Source organism: Temnothorax nylanderi, unplaced genomic scaffold (genome assembly GCF_030848795.1).
Source record: "Temnothorax nylanderi isolate EJ_2023f unplaced genomic scaffold, tnyl_v1.0 TNYL_tig0028_pilon, whole genome shotgun sequence".
In the NCBI taxonomy this organism is placed as follows: domain Eukaryota; kingdom Metazoa; phylum Arthropoda; class Insecta; order Hymenoptera; family Formicidae; genus Temnothorax; species Temnothorax nylanderi.
In genome coordinates, this window is record NW_027249090.1 from 825322 (window position 1) to 843227 (window position 17906).

At 35.4% G+C, this 17906-nt stretch overlaps 5 protein-coding genes across 11 annotated transcripts; 3 read left to right on the top strand and 2 right to left on the bottom strand.

Moving 5' to 3' along the window:
• The first annotated feature begins 146 nt into the window (after positions 1 to 146).
• Positions 147 to 4266, top strand: LOC139770266 (uncharacterized). 3 transcript variants are annotated; one of them, XM_071702098.1, is made up of 7 exons: positions 147 to 439; positions 806 to 861; positions 930 to 1047; positions 1240 to 1317; positions 1488 to 1565; positions 1662 to 2068; positions 2397 to 2836. In XM_071702098.1, exons 3-7 carry the CDS (start codon positions 1002 to 1004, stop codon positions 2424 to 2426), a joined length of 639 nt encoding a protein of 212 aa, XP_071558199.1. In that variant the 5' UTR covers positions 147 to 439; positions 806 to 861; positions 930 to 1001; the 3' UTR covers positions 2427 to 2836. The 3 variants fall into 3 exon arrangements, with proteins under 3 accessions (XP_071558199.1, XP_071558198.1, XP_071558197.1); XM_071702097.1 differs by lacking the exon at positions 2397 to 2836 and adding an exon at positions 3612 to 4266 and having other exon boundaries at positions 806 to 1047; XM_071702096.1 differs by having other exon boundaries at positions 806 to 1047.
• On the top strand, positions 3352 to 8940 carry LOC139770264 (uncharacterized). 3 transcript variants are annotated; one of them, XM_071702091.1, is made up of 3 exons: positions 3352 to 3566; positions 4723 to 5071; positions 5164 to 8940. In XM_071702091.1, exons 2-3 carry the CDS (start codon positions 4763 to 4765, stop codon positions 7147 to 7149), a joined length of 2295 nt encoding a protein of 764 aa, XP_071558192.1. In that variant the 5' UTR covers positions 3352 to 3566; positions 4723 to 4762; the 3' UTR covers positions 7150 to 8940. The 3 variants fall into 3 exon arrangements, with proteins under 3 accessions (XP_071558192.1, XP_071558195.1, XP_071558194.1); XM_071702094.1 differs by lacking the exon at positions 3352 to 3566 and adding an exon at positions 4273 to 4632; XM_071702093.1 differs by lacking the exon at positions 3352 to 3566 and having other exon boundaries at positions 4273 to 5071.
• Positions 8941 to 9927: 987 nt separating this feature from the next.
• Positions 9928 to 12529, bottom strand: LOC139770265 (uncharacterized). The gene is made up of 6 exons (XM_071702095.1): positions 12326 to 12529; positions 11998 to 12037; positions 10832 to 11885; positions 10559 to 10750; positions 10301 to 10488; positions 9928 to 10160 (listed from the first exon to the last, which is right to left on the bottom strand). Exons 3-6 carry the CDS (start codon positions 11873 to 11875, stop codon positions 9992 to 9994), a joined length of 1593 nt encoding a protein of 530 aa, XP_071558196.1. The 5' UTR covers positions 11876 to 11885; positions 11998 to 12037; positions 12326 to 12529; the 3' UTR covers positions 9928 to 9991.
• Positions 12530 to 13838: 1309 nt separating this feature from the next.
• On the top strand, positions 13839 to 15410 carry Borcs7 (BLOC-1 related complex subunit 7). 3 transcript variants are annotated; one of them, XM_071702103.1, is made up of 4 exons: positions 13839 to 13991; positions 14104 to 14174; positions 14237 to 14483; positions 14580 to 15410. In XM_071702103.1, exons 3-4 carry the CDS (start codon positions 14346 to 14348, stop codon positions 14757 to 14759), a joined length of 318 nt encoding a protein of 105 aa, XP_071558204.1. In that variant the 5' UTR covers positions 13839 to 13991; positions 14104 to 14174; positions 14237 to 14345; the 3' UTR covers positions 14760 to 15410. The 3 variants fall into 3 exon arrangements, with proteins under 3 accessions (XP_071558204.1, XP_071558203.1, XP_071558201.1); XM_071702102.1 differs by having other exon boundaries at positions 13840 to 13991; positions 14104 to 14169; XM_071702100.1 differs by lacking the exon at positions 13839 to 13991 and having other exon boundaries at positions 13998 to 14169.
• Positions 15411 to 15576: 166 nt separating this feature from the next.
• On the bottom strand, positions 15577 to 17497 carry LOC139770267 (ubiquitin thioesterase otubain-like). The gene is made up of 5 exons (XM_071702099.1): positions 17299 to 17497; positions 17178 to 17230; positions 16517 to 16816; positions 16128 to 16328; positions 15577 to 16047 (listed from the first exon to the last, which is right to left on the bottom strand). The coding sequence occupies exons 1-5, from the start codon at positions 17339 to 17341 to the stop codon at positions 15850 to 15852; spliced, it is 795 nt and encodes a 264-aa protein (XP_071558200.1). The 5' UTR covers positions 17342 to 17497; the 3' UTR covers positions 15577 to 15849.
• Positions 17498 to 17906: the final 409 nt, after the last annotated feature.

Genomic DNA, 17906 nt, shown 5'->3' on the forward strand with positions numbered 1-17906 from the left:
CCTTATTTAAAATAAAAGTATCTTATTGGCTGTGGCTGGGCCAGTGGAAAACTCCAGGCACTGGGGACTGTGAATGGCTGTTGTTATGTTGTCAATCGCAACGTGATCAAACGGGCGCTCCCGGAGACGGTAGACCGGTCTATATATTATATGTCTATGATTACCATGCACAAAAGTTGATCTAAAAAATTATGTATTATGTGGTAAACAAGCATTTGTGAATTGTGCATGCGTAATGTAAGAAGTATAAAAGATATCACGTAATACGGTCGGTACCTTGAGAATATATATGTATATGTGACATTTTTATGATAGAAAGTATTTTTAATAAACATATAAAAGTTGTCAAAAGTATCGTAATGGCGGTAACTTGTTCCGTCAAAGGTTGTAAAAGTAAACATCAAGGTAAATTGTCGAAAGATGGTATAAGATTTTACAGGTAAGTGTAATCAAATTTAGTTTTGTTGTAGAGGTAACTAAAGCTTTTACAATTTTTATATGATTTTCAATAGATCAAAGTATAATTTGATTTATATAGCTATAATATAGATGTACGGTATTTAATGATCATAACAATTTGCATAATTTATTACCTTCAAGAGCCGTAGGATATTTCGAAAAAGACAATCTCATAGGTGTGTAGATTGGGTGTGAAAATAATCTTAAATTCTTATAAAATTTGCGTATGACTTACCATTTCTTATATTTTTATTTTTATCTAATCGGTAATCGAAACATATGGCTATGATAGTCCATCTTTTCCAAGACACCCGGTATATTATATTTTTTAAAACTAATTTTTCAGATTTCCAATTTCAAATGAGAAAATTCTAAAATATTGGGTTGCTGCTACAGGACGAAGTAATTGGATTGCATATTCAAACGCACGGATGTGTAGTTTGCATTTTACAAATAACGACTATTATAAGTTTCATGTAGAGAACAATCAAAGAAGACGTCTTAAACCTGATGTAATTCCAACACAAAATATATATAGGAATATGTTGCAAGTGTTCCAGCAAGATATAGTGTATAAAATTAATGAATGTAAGTAAAATTCTTTATATTTAATATTAAATTGTAAGCGTCAAAAATACCAAAAAAAATACAAAATAATAATAAGGTAATTGAATGAATATCAAATGTACATCAGAATATTATACTTTATGTTAAAAGTTAATAAAATATTCAGTAGTGGACATGCAATGATAACTAAAATAATAAAAGCATTTATTATAGATGATCAAAATAATGACATTATCCCTGCGCAACAAAATTTGAATGAACAGGATAATAAGCATATTACTTCAGCGAAATGTATGTATAAATTTCCTTAAGGAAGAAAGAAAAATAATGTATACTTATTTATATACTAATTATTTGTATTCAAATATGAATCAGAATATTGTGCTTTATACTAAAAGTTAATAAAATATTCAGTAGTGAACATGCAATAATAATAAAAATAATAAAAGCATTTATTATAGATGATCAAAATAATGACATTATCCCTGTAGAACAAAATTTGAATGAAAAGGATAATAAGCCTATTACTTCAGCGAAATGTATGTATAGTTTTTTTTAAGGAAGAAAGAAAAACAATGGATATTTATTTATATACTAATTATTTATTAATTTTAATAATTTATAATATATTACAGGTTCAAATTGTTCAAATTATGATAAGTTATTGAGCGAAAATGAAAACTTACAGAAGAAAATAAAAGAATTAAAAATATTACAAGAAAAAAAGCTAAATTGGCAAGCGAGCATATTTCATACTATTATACGTGACAAAGAAGCTGTGTTGAAGAAAAAATTGGAAATGGCTAAAAATAAAACTAAAACCTTAAACAAAAATATAAAGCGAAAAGAGAAAACTCTCACAAATTTAAAGACATTATTGGAATTCTTAGAAAGCAAAAATATTTCGAAAACTGATGCTGCATTTAATTTAAGTAACGAATCAGATGATTTATCAGATGCTCTATTAAAAAATATAAAAAGAAATAAAGCTAAGTCTACATACAGTCAACATGATGAACATAATTACGCTTGTTCTGGAGAGGTAAAATAATTTGCTGTTACTATGTATTACTATTTGATTAATTTAATATAATTTATATTGTATGGTGATTATTGTAATAACTATCGTATGTATGTTCTCCATTTCTGATTAAATGTTCCAATAGATAAAAATGCCTTGGTACGTTAACATATTAACGATTAGATTGATATTGAAGTAATTACTAACATTGATATTACAAACTTTCTTAATAATTAAACAACTTATTTACAAAATATCTTAAATACTTCAATGTATTATTCTTATTTGCATAATTGTACTAAAAGAATCAGAACTGCTTTTACTAATTAGGTAAATTGCTTTTTTACAGTTTCTTTATACTTATGAAGGAACGAATTGACAGTGGCGTATAAAAATTATAAAAAAGTGATCAATGGGAGAGTAACCTTATGAATCGATACTTTTATTTTCATCAATGTGAAGATTAAATAAATATATTATTTTGGAGTTATAATTATTATACAATAGTCATCATACAATAAAATTTTGGATTTTTCTGATAATGGCTTAATGGATTAATTAGTTCATCTAGTTGTGTTTATAAAATTTGAAAACTGAGAAACAGTTGGATATGATGATGATTATGTTATTGATTATACTGATGATTGTAACTGAGAATTATCTACCATAGAATATTTAAATTTAAAAATTGCGAGAAGAATTAAAAATACTTTTGTTCTTGATTCGTCAATATTCCCAAATTTAAAATGTAGTAATGTGAGGGTATCGAATATATTATATAACATTCGACTTATTATTAGTCAATATATTAAAATAAGACTACACTCGTATTCTAAATTTTATTTACAAGAAAAAATGTTACTAAACTACTTCTTTTATTTTTCTACTTAAAAAATGCTACTCTTATTATGTACATATATAACATTAAAAATATGTTAGTGTAGTCAAACGAGTCAAACTATAAAAAATTACTTCAAAATTGTCATTATTATTTTATAATCACATAAACATTTATTTTAATTTTTATCTTTAAATTGATATCTTTTGCTTTATAAATTTTTTTTGTTTCTCATAAAATAGGTATAAGTGCATGTGTATGTATGCATATATTTATTATGTATTTCCAAATATACTCTCTGTAATATTTTATTTTTAAAACTATAAGAATTTTTTAACAAAAAAGAACAAATTATTGCGTGTTATTTACAAATATTTCTTTTTCGAATGTATGTACGGTTTGCAATAAATTGCGTGTGTGTAACATGTGTTATTGAAAATTCAACCAATCAAACATGACTATTGTGTCCCAACACGACGCACGCGCATGAGGTCTGCATGTATATATGCACGTGTACATATGTATGTATGTACATACATATAACATCCATTACATCCATACATATTTTTCGGAGCCATGTAGAAGAGTTTAGCAGTTTACGCAGTTTAGTTCTTATATAGATGTCTGTGGCCACGTATTGGTGCCTCGATGCTAACTTTATTAGACGGCGAACGTATGTAGGTATGTATACGTATCTACATACGTTTCGTCTCCGCCGTATTACAGAGCTTAGAAAGAGACGAGTAGACGACGACGACGACGACGACGACGAGTCGCTGACCAATTAATCGAGACTCTCCAGACATAACCGGCCCCGGCTCTCGCACTCACACACACGTGCATACGTGCGCTCTCACGATCTCTCGGGCTCTTCTTTGTATTGACCCACCCACACTCCGGGCTCCGGGACCTCTTCGGGGCGTTCGTCTCATTGTCAGATTGCTCTCAACCTTCGCGGCCGCCGCCGCGATCGCGCCGAAGATCGGAGAGCGAGCCGAGACGGCCGAGACAAAGGCCGGAGAGCGGAGTCGAGGGCGAAGAATTTAAAGAGTGCCGGAGCAGCCGGAGTCGTCGCGAATACGCCGGATCGATCATGGAACGGCGCGCATCGCGCCTCCGTGCGACGCGAGGCCCTCGCGAGCGCGCAGCGTCCTGAAAAGAAACCGGAACGGAAGGGAATAGCTGCACGGAATTCACCAGCGAGAGAGAGAGAGAGAGAGTGTGTGTGTGTGTGTGTGTCCGCGGCTTGAGCGGCTTCGCGTTTCCACTGGGCGTCACTGTCGGGGAGTCGGGGGCCAGCGGCATCCGGGGGCGGCGGGCACGAGGCACGACACGACGCATGAACGCGCCCCCCGCGGTTCGGAGGTTGAGAACCGCTCCGGTATTTGTATATTTAATTTCTTATCTCTCTCTCCCGGTCGCGCGCACGGGAATTCGCGCGAGGAAATGCCTCTCGCGCGCGGCGTCACGTCGCCGTATCGCGAGCCTCGTTTCGCACGGCTGCCGCCGAGACCCGGCCGGGGAGTCCGGGGACCCGGTCACGTCATGAGATACATTAAATTGCCTCGTCGATTGCTCCGCGATGCCGTGCGAGAAAACGCTCGCCCGTCGTACCGCGCGACGTTAACGCAGCATATTGCGACGATGCTGTCTGCACTTTGTTTGCGTCACCGTTACTAGACCGGGAAAGACTTGTTTTACGCACCTACGAGACTATCGTTGGGATTTAACACTTATGATTATGATTGTACTTGATAATTAAAGTTACATTCCGCAAAGGAGAACGCTTGTCTTCACTCTCCTCTCATTGTACTCTTCTTCTTTTTTCATCTTGCAGATAACTTGTCGCAGGCGAACGTTTTGTCCTCGGCAGAACAATGACTTCGGGTTACTTCACTCTGCCGATTAATATGGACAGAGTGTGCAGGATCTGTCTCACCGAGGGCACCAATCTGTCGTCGATTTTCTCCTCTACTCAAGAAGTGAACGATCTCACGGATCTCTCTCAAAAAATACAAGTCTGTGGCTCCATCGAGATACACGAGCAGGATGGATTACCTTCCCTGATATGCGACGTCTGTATTTATAAGGCCAGCGTCGCCCACGAGTTCAGGCAACAGTGTCAACACTCGGACGCGAGGTTGCGCATGTACTATAATAAGCCTGCCAAGATGAAATCTGCCACGGTAAACGCATCACTTTGTCAACTTATGATTGTCCGTGTGTGTGTGTGTATCAGACATACAATAATGTATGCATACGTAATGTAATTTTTCAGGATTTTCAAGATTCTTGTACACAGACAGACCTACAAAGGAGATTCGTATTTTCGAAAAAGCCAGACTTCCAGGAGGATTATTTTGCAAAGGACGACATGCAGGTGGTTGCGAGTGAGCAAGAGTACATTCAAACCACCGACTCGTTTCCCAGAAGCGAAGTCAGTCTGAATGCCAATGAAATTCAAATGCCGTGCGAAAAACTGTTCATCTGTTCCATTGGATTTGAAAATGCTAAAGAGGAGGGGAAGGATTCTTGCATATCGGAGACCGAGGTTCACCAAATGACGATAGCTCAGGAAGATGCGCAGGATACGTCTAACATCATCAGTTTGCAAAACAAGGATGACGACATCAAGGAGGCCGAACAGTATGTAGAGAAGAACAGTGTAGATCAGGAGGAGCAGTTCGTCAATGAAAGCTTGTCCAATGATAATGTCGAAGAAGAGGAAAGCGTCCCGCAAAAACGTACGTCTGCGAGAAAGACGAAGTCGGCACCTACTAAAACGTATAGCGACGACGAGATTGCTGACAATTATTACGAGCCGAGCAGCGACAGTCAAGATTCAGTGGAGTCGAAATTTAAGTGTAAGGTCTGCTCCAAGCAATACGCCACGCAGAAGGGTCTGAAGAAGCATTCGTTGGTCCACGAGAAGAAGTACAAATGTGATGTCTGCTTAAAGATGTTTTACAAACAGGAGAACATGGAAAACCATCAGAAGATTCATACGTCGAAGCCGCACGCGTGCCAGCTCTGTCACGCGTCCTTCTCCAAATCTCAGAGTCTCGTGAGACACTTGAAGTCGCACACGGAGAAAGTGAACGATATGATTAAGCAGATCAATACGAGCGAGCGAAAGGATAATAAGGAACCGAAGAAAGAGCTTAAGAGCGAGGACGATACCGACGATGAGACCGGGCCTGCAAATGAGGCGGACGAATTCGAGAACGCGCCCGAGTTGTACAAATGTGAGATTTGCAACCAATATTGTTCATCCTTGAAGAACCTGAGAAGACACGCCCTCGTGCACGGCGACAAGAAGTACTCTTGCACCGTGTGTAAAAAATGGTTTTTCAGGCCGGACACGTTGAAAAAACACGCGGAGAAGCATGGGCACGGGCTGTTGGATAATTTGGTGGATGACAACAAGCTGTACGATTCGGACGACGACGATATGCCAGGCAACACGATGGATCCCCCGCAAGAAAGCGAGAACGTCAAGAAGGAAGAGAGCGACGAGGAAGGATCCGGAGAGTACAAGTGCCAACACTGCGACAAGGTCATGGCCACTAAGAAAGGTCTGCGACGGCACGTGTCGATGCACAAGCCGAAGGCCGAGCCCGTCACCTGCGAGATCTGCAGGAAAGTCTGCGCTAGTCAGGCTCGTCTCGTTCTCCATCAGAGAACGCACAAGCCGAAGGAGAAGGTGCCGCGCGAGTACCTGTGCCACATCTGCAGTAAGGTATACCCGAGCAACTCGTCCCTCACCTATCACATGCGAACTCACACCGGCATCAAGCCGCACGTGTGCAAGACGTGCAACAGCGGCTTCACGACCACGACGAGCTTGGCGAATCACATTCGCATTCACACGGGCGACAAGCCGTTTGTCTGTCACGTGTGTAGCGCCGCGTTCGCTGTGAGCTCGGCTTTTCGCCGACACCTGACCCGGCACACCGGCGAGGCGAATTATCTGTGCAAAACCTGCGGCAAGGCCTTCAAGAGGCTCAGCACGTTGAAGGAGCACACGTACACTCATTCCGGTGAGAAACCGTACGTGTGCAAGACGTGCGGCGCCGCGTACAGCCACAGCGGCAGCCTCTTCGCGCATCAGAAACGCTGCCGCGCCCAGTACGGCGAGATGATTGTCGACGATCACAATCATCATCACATACCGCACACAGTCACTCATATCCACATGAATATGAATAACGTGAATAACGGGGCGGGAGTGCGACCGGTCGCTGTGATAGGTCAAATGTTCTAAGAACGAAGACGAAGTGGTGTCACAGATTACAAGCGTTGTCCGCGAGTGTCTGCGACGGATGTCATGTATAAGCTGTTGCTACTGTAGCTGTAAAATCCTGCACGCGAAAGGCATGCGACATAAGCTACACGTCATCTCTGTAAATATATACGCAGCTCTTTTTTTCATAATGGGAAACGTTCCTTGGACATGCACGGAAAGACACTAACGTTTTGCTTTAAAAAACACGTAAATGAGTATCCGTGATGTAATAAAATTAAATGTACTCGTGTTTATACGAGGAATGAAGAGTTTTCGAAATGGAATAATTACTATTATTAAAATTGCGAACTATTTTTTTATAATTTGATATCATAGGTATAAATATTTGTGGACTCCACATATTTCAACATATGTACATATATACATATATATATTTTTGTATGTATTCGTATAATCCAGATCTTGTTCTACCACATATTACATGATAGTTGTTTAGTTTGTTGTGTTATTTTAGGAGGGAATAGTTGACTTTCTTCATATAGCCGAGTCTCATTTCTTTCCCTCATCAAGTATACAGAGTCATTTATCCGATGATTTATTAGAATTGATTTGAGAATTAAATCAGTAAATGGAGACACTGGAAAATTAAGACAAATAATTCGCGATGCTGATGAAAAAATTACAGAAATACGATTATATTTAGAAATTCAATAGAAACGCAGATCTTCCTTTCCTTCTTAGATGTAGAAATTCCTACGAATAATGATAAATTTATAAAGCATGTCGACACGAAGCGCATTTATTAATTATTTGATTTTTATATAGAGTACATTTGAAAAACTTTAATAGCTGATGTGCAGGAATGATAGCGCTAAAAATGTAATATCTGCAGGTATACAATTTCTGGGCTGTGACTATCGTGTACATGATAACCGAATGAAAGAAGTCGATACGATCTACTCATTTAATAAACTTAATCGGCATATATTCCATCACCAAAATACATCATGATTAAATGAATGATAATCATACTCATGCTATGTACACATTTACAAGAATCAAGAATCACTTAGATTATGTAAAATGATTACGATCTGTGACGAGTAAACGTTATCACACGAAGAATTGTGCGATCACATTTTTTAACTTTGTTAAAAATGAAAATCTTAACGTTATGTTAGGTATATAATATAGATACAGAGATGTAATATTCATTTAACCGAAAATATTATATTTAAAAGTAATAATCGGGATATAATTAATTTAATATTATTCGTTGATTAGTAACATTTCTTGGCAAATCATATTTAAAGCGTTAGAATTTAGATTTATTTTAATTCTCATCAAATAAAACGACGAAAACAATTCTATAAATTGAGCAAAAAATAAGTGAGGAATGTACAAATATACATATAAATAATAATAGTTACGTTATATATATAATAACAGGTTATAGACACGAGACTGATCATTCATTTAAATATTTAATGATACAAAGTTTGTAATTAAATCTTATTCTCCTGAATGCTAAAGAAGTAAAATTTATATTTTAAAATCTTAGCTATTGTCATTTTATTATATTTTTTGTACTGCTAATTAAAGTATTAGCTTCTCCGTAATTCTTGTTGCAACATTATAGGATCTCTTATCAATATATATAATTAAATGGGTTTTTTTTTATCAATCAAAATATATGTTTATCGAGTTTTTTATTTCCCATAGCGTCTGCTTAATTTAACACGCATACATATCGCATATTTATTTATATTATAAAAAAACTTGTATTAATAAAAGTTTTATATGATTGTACATTCTTTTCATTATAAACAGAAAGCGTTCAAAGTAAGATAAAAATGAAATTTATTAATAATAAACAAAACATTTAACTAAACGGTAAGTATTTCATACTTGATTTGGTACAAAGTTAAAATTGAACAACGTACTCTGTAGATTTGAAAATCTGGAGTTCTATTCCTAATAAACCATATAATAGAACAATATTTAACATAACTTGTATAACCGGTATAAAAGTTTAGTGTACATAATATTATTTCTTTGTACAATTTCTATTTTATAGAATCTAATCCATAATTTTATATAAAGCTCGTTATATAAAGAAAACTTGTTTAATAAGCTATGTAGATTTTTACGAATAAAACGTTTAAATTTTATTTTCATATTTTATTACGGGAGATGCTCGAAGTGCCTACCTTGAACTAATGCTTGGTGTTTACTGCGTCGATGGTTTCTGACCATATCGTAAACCTACAGCATAATTTCAATTGAGATAATGTTAAAATTCTTTATATTGAGGGAAATTTTAACAAGAGACTTCAGACTTAATTATCTCTAAAATAATTCGTGTTAAAGAACAAAAGAATAAAATCAACTTAAATAAGGACACTACTGAGTTTCTTGACAGTGCATATTTTGATATTCTTGACGAATTTTCCAATATCTTAATTTAATCGCAATCGTATGTTTTCTTATTTATTTTGATTATATATTATATTATATCCATCGTCCCCTTTAACGTGTATCAGCAGTTTATTCTTTAATTTTGTGGCAGTAGGAGGATAATGAAAATTAGACACACTTCCGTTATAATTTATTCTTCACATTCTTGTAAATTTATTTTCTTTCAATTAATTTTGTGAAAAAGAAATTAATTTTCCATTACCCCAATTTTTATTTCCTAGAACTATTCTATTTCTTGGAACTTTTTAAAATAAATTGTAATTTTTACTTATTCGGTGTTAGGAAGCGAGAATAAAATGATCCAAAGCAGAGAGAATGTCACGTGAAAAATTCGATTTTTTTATATAAAGGAAAGAGTATCATATTGTATAATTAAAATCCATTAATCGTCTTTATTTATTCTTTTCTTTTTTAAAACTCGATAACGTCGCCAAATAGAATTTCTCGTTCTCCGAAGAACTTTAGCCAAGTCAGCATATTTACGTCTTTCATCAAGAGATGGGTTATGTTCCAAGTGATTTATTATCATTTTATCTTCTTCAGGTTTATACCTAGCAATTTTAAATGTTAATATTTCATTACTATTGTTAAAAATTAACTAACTTAACACTAAAGTTATTTTACAATTATATAAGAATACATATAAGGTAGTTAAGTATCACATACATGAATATATTTTGTTGTATATTACCTTCTTTGCACATTATCCTCGTATAAATTTTTAAATCTATGGTAGACACTATACAAAGTTCTATCTGGTAAACCATCCGCTAAAAATTGTACAAATTTCCGTCTTTCTGTGGTATTTCGCATGTATGTCAAATTACCAATTCTTAATTGTAAAAACGGTTTAACTTTTTTTCTATCCCAGTTATGTAGCTGTTTAAAAATTAACATTGTAAATCATTTTTGCATCAACAAGCGAATAGGGATTGTTTTGCATACTAACCTTGCAAAATGCTTTCCAATTTTTAGCGATAATCTCGTCCTCTTTAAAAGAATACGAGCCCCTCTTAATTGGTATTATTCTCTCAAACTCTTTTATTTCCTCTCGTGTTGGCATGTGAGATCCGGCTCGTGTTTCAATGTTATGCTGTGGTGGTACCACGTGTTTTAAATTCACACATAAATTATGCAATTGCTGAAATAGAAAGTAGCTATACATATACATTTACCTTATTCGCGAAGCTTTTGTCAATTAAATTTCTTTCAAGATTATTACCAGTAATTCTTCTTGGGATAATCTCTCTGCTGATGCCATTTGCCGTGCTAGATATGTTGCATCACTGCAATACTCTTCTTCTACACCTTCATCGCTAGACGAAGGTTCAACCTTACAAGTGTCCTCATTCTTCAACCTTTTCTTTGCGTTACTATTTTTATTCTGTAACGTCTTTATCCCTTTCCCAATCGCTTCCTCCTTAAATTTAACTTTATGACTATCATTCTTCAATTTTCTCTTCAAATTATCATCTTCATTTTGTAATGTTTCTATCTCATTCCAAGTATCTTTATTTTCACATTTAATTTCATGGATATGTTCATTCTCCGATTCTTCCGTCGAATCACTATCTTCATCCTGTGATGTTTTTATCTCATTCCCAGTAACTTTATTCGAATTATCTTTAACTTTACAAGTATCTTTAGCCTTCAATTCTTTCTTCAAATCACTATCTTCATCTTGTGTTGTTTTCCTTTTTTCATCTTCATCCTTGCATTTAACTTTACAAGTATCTTCATTCTCCGATTCTTCCGTCGAATTACTATCTTCATCCTGCGACGTTTTTATCCTATTCCCAATATCTTTATCCTTGCATTTAACTTTACAGGTATTTTTATTCTTCGATTCTTCCGTCGAATTACTATCTTCATCTTGTGATATTTTCCTATTCCCAACACCTTTATCCTTGCATTTAACTTCATATGTATTTTCATTCTCTGATTCTTCTGTTGAATCACTATCATCATTTTGTGACGTTTTTTCATTCCCAATAACTTTGTTCTTATCTTTAACTTTATAGGTATCTTTATTCTTCAATTCTTTCTTCAAATCACTATCTTTATTTTTTGATGTTTTTGTTTTATTCCTAACAATCAATTTCCAATAATCAATCTCATTATCTTTAACGCTAGGGGTATCTTTATTCTTCAATTCTTTCTTCAAATCATTATTTTCATCCTGTGACATCTCTATCCTACTCTTGATGCCCTTTTTGTCAGTCCTACGTTTTTTCGTTTTAGGGACATAGTCATTCTTGCATTCCATGTTGATGTTGCTGATAATAGTACCAATTTAAATATAATTCAATTACATTAGCAACTTCAAAGATTACATATATGAATAGATAAATACCAATTCTATATAAAACACAAATTTGTTTTACAAACCTATTTTCTAAGATCAGCTGATTGTGAAAGCATCCAAGATCTAGTCATACACACAAAGTTTTGTATTATTTAATAAGGCTAAAAAAAGTCAATGTTACGAAAACAGTTAGAGCATTTCAGGCTTTATTTAAAACTACGTTTTGCATCACATCATAACATTACTTTGAAGACCAAGAACTTCGTAAGATTTATGTAAAATAGAAAGAACGTTTAATAAATGGCCTGATTATATATTTACTTCGATATTAGAAAAGTTCTTAAAAACTAGACATCCTGTTTCGCTCATAATTGCTCGTTAAATTATCACAGACGTATTTAATGACATTACCTGTCTCGTATCCTTCATAAACAATTACATCATCTGTATGTGGTCTTCGAATAAAATAAATTCTTTTTGGAGATGCCTTCGAGTAGAGGGCGAATTGTATGCCTTTTTTAGGTCATATATAGCACATGAAAACCTTTAAAATGAAATAATATGCTTTTAAGGTTATATTTTCTTCTCGCAGTCAGCATGCATGATGAGTGTAAAGGGGATAATACACAAAATGCATAGCGTAGCATAAGCATAGCACAAGACCGCTGGACCAATGAGCATCCAGCATAATGTCGCCATATTAATTTACGTAAGATGCTCATTGGTCCAGCGGTCTTATGCTATGCTTATGCGACGTTATGCATTTTGTGTGTGATGAGTGTAAAGCGGGGAGCACACACTTCTGCACAACTGCACAACGCATAATGCGTAAGCATAAGAAATATGATTGGTCCATACACATGTGCATAAAGAAATAGACCAATCAGTTTTCTTATGCTTACGTATTAGGGTGCCGTCCCATGCAGGACGGAATTTCGGAAAACGGAATCTCGGAATCATTCTGATTGGTTAGCCCCATGGGGCTTGTACCGTGCCCCATGGGGCTAACCAATCAGAATGATTCCGAGATTCCGTTTTCCGAAATTCCGTCCTGCATGGGACGGCACCCTTAAGGCCATCGCACACAAAATTGCATAGGCTGCATAAGCATAGCATAAGACCGCTGGACCAATGAGCATCTTATGTAAATCAATATGGCGACTTTATGCTAGATGCTCATTGGTTTAGCGGTCTTATGCTATACATATGCAGCCTATGCAATTTTGTGTGCGAGGCCCTTTATGCCCGTATCAGACTATGGATTGGGATTGAGATTGGATTGAAATTTGACCAATTAGAACAAAGTTTACTAAACTTGAGATCAGTTTTCTCTGTTCTGATTGATTAAATTTCAATCCAATCTCAATCCCAATCCGTAGTCTGATACGGGCTTTATGCGTTGTGCAGAAGTGTGTGCTCCCCGCTTAAAATTAAAGCTATATCCACACAAACTTGCATAAGCCCATAAACATAAGCATAAGAGAATTGATTGGTCCATATGCATGTGCATAAGGAAATAGACCAATCCGTTTCTTTATGCATATGGTTATGCACCTATGCAAGTTTGTCTGGATAGACCTTAAAGCGGGGAGCACACATTCTGCACAACGCATAATACGTAAGCATAAGAAAACTGATTGGTCTATTTCCTTATGCACATGTGTATGGACCAATCAATTTTCTTATGCTTACGCATTATGCGTTGTGCAGAAGTGTGTGCTCCCAGCTTAAAGGGCCTTGCACACAAAATTGCATAGGCTGTATATGCATAGCATAAGACCGCTAAACCAATGAGCATCTTATGTAAATTAATATGGCGACATTATGCTGGATGCTCATTGGTTTAGCGGTCTTAAGCCCTTTGCACAATAGGCGATAGCGATAGCGATTGATAGCGATAGCTACAGCCTACAGCTTTGTCGGCACCTTTGTCATTGTCGCTATCGTTATCATACGACTATTGGTTCGCACTGGCCTATTTGGAGCAGTACTGCTTAAAGGCCATTACTCAAGAAGAAGAAGAAGCTATCGTTATCGCTATCGCCTATTGTGCAAGGGGCTTAATTTTCGCTTTCGAGTTTGTTGCATTTGTTTGAATTGTTTGTGACTTGTGACCGTCCGTTTGTGATGGTTTACGATTTGCGACCGTTCGTGATGTTGCGTGTATGAATCGACTTTTTATTTCGCAGATGCGACAGACACGTCACGTCTCAACGAAACGTCAAATGCATAAAAGCGTGCATTAAAGAACATCTGTAAGGTAGCATATTAATAAGGTGTAAATTACGAATAACATTGCCTTTAATTGTATAATGTTTTCAGATAATGAAACAGTCTCTCTTATAAGAATATCAATCAACAAAACGCACGGTCTATCCTGGATAACATTAAGAGCAAGACTTACCCGACAATTAATGAGAAACAATACAATATGGCTTCAGCGTCCAGCACAAGCGCTCGTAGCTTGTTCATCGAGTCGAAGATGAGATTGGCGGATAGGGTGCAAGTTAATGTCAATAACATTGCCTCGCTCGCCAGGCAGATACAACGGGGTTCCAGAAGCAACGAAGTAACATCCTCATTTTTCTAATTAGAAAAGCTAACTGATATTGCAATGTTAAATTAATGATCTTGCCGCTGAACGTATCCTGTTGTGTCTTTGCAGATTTTAACGCACGCAGCGAGGAACTTTGCCCAACAGGAGCATGGGCTGGAAACGATGGAATCCAGTTTAAAAAAGCTTGCACTCATTGCTACTCACTTGGAATATCAAATGGACGCGATTGACAAAAGTTCGACAATGTTGGAGGAAGTCACCGAACAAGTACGGTCTATGCAACGATAACAGTATTAATACATACGTATTTATTTTATGTTGTATACATAAGAATTCTATATAACGAGTGTCTGCAGAATATGTATTTATAAACTATGTGGTATGAATGTTATATATTGCAGGATTGATTAATTTTAATCTTCGTCTAACAAGGTACAGGTCAAATCCTACTCATATCATCTGTTAAATATTCAACAGGATTTCCACCCAAATAAATAAATGCAATGTATTTTATATTTCATGAGGTATTTTACATATTTTGCAGTATACTTTGTTTACTTTTAAATATTTTCTAACGGTTCTAACTTATTCATAAAAAATGCCTAGTTGAAAAAATTAGTTGAGAAAACTACAAAATGCTTCTATCAGGATCCAGTCCACCTTGCGAAAACCGTGACCCGCATGAACCTTGATAGACGAAGATTAAGAACATATATTGCAAGTTTAGAATCTTTCTAAAATTGCAATATATGATTTAGAAATTATACAACAGTTTCTTCCTTTTGCTATAAATTGTTATGTTATCAAGTATATGTATAGATTATAAAATGTTTTTAATTTCTGTGATACACTTGTAGACTGAGAAAGAATATGTTTGTGTTGTATATACTGTTTAAAAAAATTTATATGTAAAAAAAATATAATTCTGTATGGAAGGAACGTAAAGTTGAAATATTCCCTTTAGAATTACCGCAAGATGTGTTACTTATTAATTTGTTTAGATGAGTGAATAAATATATATATATATATATATATATATATATATATGCCTAGATGAGAGAAAAAGAAAAAGGAACAGAATATATTAATTAAATAACACAATACATCGATTTCTTTGATATTTATTCCAGATAATTAGTCTTAAAGTTTAAAATGACGCTTATAAACAACAGGATATATCGACGAACTCATACGCAAATGCACTTGGATAAAATGTGTACACGAAATTGACTTATTTGCTTCTTTTTTTTTTTTTTTAGATTAAAGGTAACATATTGCGTTATAACTGAAACACTTTTGAAAATAAAGTTTGAAGTAGTTCTGGCCATTAGAAATCATTTTTGTCATATTAAAAAAAACCTGCATAACGTCAGATTCATCAAGGATAAAGAATATCGTAGTGACCAGGACGATATAGTAAGTGCACAGCTGGTATAGCACCTTCGGGAAAGTCATGGGCAGTCACCTCGGTTCCTGCACCCCTGTCCATGTAACGAACTCTGACACCAGTTCCTAGGGCACTACTCATTGCTATAATGTGAATATGGTCAGATTCCTTATACATTGGTTCGACTTCCTAGAAAACAAAGAGTATATTAGAGCAAATATTAATAACATATAGAAGAAAGATCGATGAGATTAATGTCAAATACGAACTTGATGACAGAATTCCGAGATAGTACGTTCCCCCTCGATAAAATGTTGGTAGAAGTCAGCGTCGCGCTGCAACTGACCAGATGTGATTAATCTAAGATACACAACAACGTAATCGGAATAACCTTGTTCATTGAACAATTTGTGTAATTCCATGTGACTGGACTCCGTATCACCGCCTACTTTATCAATGACTTCCATAAACTGTAACAAAAGTTCATCAAAATCAACTCGTGTTCCTCACAATAAATTCTACATGTCAAAGTCATATTATATAATACATATACTATACATATGTATATTATATATACATTTTATTAAATCTATATGTATATCATATATACTTTTTCAAAATATAAATTCTTAATTCAAGGATGAAAATAAAGTCTCACCGTGTCATGAAAGTCCTCGACTGTAAATTGGGGAAAACCTAGAGCTACAAGGCTATCCTTGCTTTTTAAAGCTAGATCACGAAACTTATCGTACTCCTCTTTGTTCCCAATTAATTTCTCCAAGTAAGCATAACTAAATGCTCTGAAGAAACAATTGCCATCAGGTCTAGTTCTCCTAATGTAAGAATACTTTTGAGCCAAGGCTTTCGCCTTCGAAAGATACACATCGTCTTCTGCATATTCCTGTTCTAAGCTCTTCAGTGGTTCCTTCTCGCCAACTAATGCTATAGATTCCGAAATCTAAAATACAGAAGATAACTATATATCTGAAAGTGGAAACCTCATGAAAGTTTCAGTCTTCACTTAAGAGAAAACACTCGACAATTGTCAAGGTAGTATTCGGAGTAAAATTTATACTATTAAAAGCAGTATAATTGTTCAAGTGTTATATGTTTTATATCGAATAATAAATCGTAAATAATAGAATGAGTAATCTTCATTTCACATTGAAACTCTGTCGTAGAAATAGAAGGAGCACTTCGAAGAGGTAACAAGGCTAATTTGAATATACGACAGATTTTATTTCTAATCACGCGAATTAAACGGAACTAATATGTCCTTCGAAGGTACACTTTTAACGTGACACAAGCAACGTATTAACCTCCTTCTCGATACGTCTTTGTTGCTGAAGTATCAACTCGTCCTGGTTGACATCTGCAATGAAGATCAGGATAATAAATTGCCCGGCTTTGATTTCTCGATAATAAATTACGCTAAGAGACCTGTGTTTTCTACGGGTTGCTCCTTAAGCGAGTTATTTTCCATATCTCAAAAGACCTTGCTAAATTCCACAACGACTGTCAAATTATCAATCGTAAACAAAAACTCCGATGTTTCCATGTGAAGTTGAAAAGATGTTTGCCGCTGTGCTTCACGCTCTTGCGTTGGCACTGTTGGCAGCATTATCGAGCAGATTCAATCTAGGTAGTTTACGTGACGCGTTAATAAAGATGGCACCAGAGAGAAGCCCGAAAGAGGCGCCATCCCGGCCTTTTTCGTGGAAACCGTTGAAACCTCTTGTATACGCTACCGCCACTATGTGTGACATCCATTTTCGAAATTGGTACTACGTAGCCACGTTCATTTTCCGACACTGCTGATAAAACATCATTCTGGTGCGCGTCCGCGCTACATTTGCAAATGTAGTGTTATACATATTGTATAGAGATTAAATAATAAAAAAATTATTAGATTTTTATAGTTAACATCTGTATTTAAAAAAGAGTATGAAAAACATATATATTAAGAGTGATATTCTTGTTTCCAGTTTCCAATATATATATATATTTTAGTATTGTTCTATAAGGCAAGGGATATAGCGTTTAATACT

Bases quoted from the DNA above. Each gene is read 5' to 3' on its own strand.
- LOC139770266 (XM_071702096.1), top strand. From the start codon at position 309: ATGATAGAAAGTATTTTTAATAAACATATAAAAGTTGTCAAAAGTATC. The intron at 440-805 runs GTAAGTGTAATC...CTAATTTTTCAG, and splicing joins GATGGTATAAGATTTTACAG to ATTTCCAATTTCAAATGAGA. The intron at 1,566-1,661 runs GTATGTATAGTT...AATATATTACAG, and splicing joins GCCTATTACTTCAGCGAAAT to GTTCAAATTGTTCAAATTAT.
- LOC139770264 (XM_071702091.1), top strand. From the start codon at position 4,763: ATGACTTCGGGTTACTTCACTCTGCCGATTAATATGGACAGAGTGTGC. The intron at 5,072-5,163 runs GTAAACGCATCA...GTAATTTTTCAG, and splicing joins CCAAGATGAAATCTGCCACG to GATTTTCAAGATTCTTGTAC.
- LOC139770265 (XM_071702095.1), bottom strand. From the start codon at position 11,875: ATGGAATGCAAGAATGACTATGTCCCTAAAACGAAAAAACGTAGGACT. The intron at 10,751-10,831 runs GTAATAATCTTG...TTTCTATTTCAG, and splicing joins TATCCCAAGAAGAATTACTG to CAATTGCATAATTTATGTGT. The intron at 10,161-10,300 runs GTAATATACAAC...TAAAATTGCTAG, and splicing joins GAGGATAATGTGCAAAGAAG to GTATAAACCTGAAGAAGATA.
- Borcs7 (XM_071702103.1), top strand. From the start codon at position 14,346: ATGGCTTCAGCGTCCAGCACAAGCGCTCGTAGCTTGTTCATCGAGTCG. The intron at 14,484-14,579 runs GTAACATCCTCA...GTGTCTTTGCAG, and splicing joins GGGGTTCCAGAAGCAACGAA to ATTTTAACGCACGCAGCGAG.
- LOC139770267 (XM_071702099.1), bottom strand. From the start codon at position 17,341: ATGGAAAATAACTCGCTTAAGGAGCAACCCGTAGAAAACACAG. The intron at 17,231-17,298 runs GTCTCTTAGCGT...TCTTCATTGCAG, and splicing joins GCAACCCGTAGAAAACACAG to ATGTCAACCAGGACGAGTTG. The intron at 16,048-16,127 runs GTTCGTATTTGA...TTTGTTTTCTAG, and splicing joins TCTCGGAATTCTGTCATCAA to GAAGTCGAACCAATGTATAA.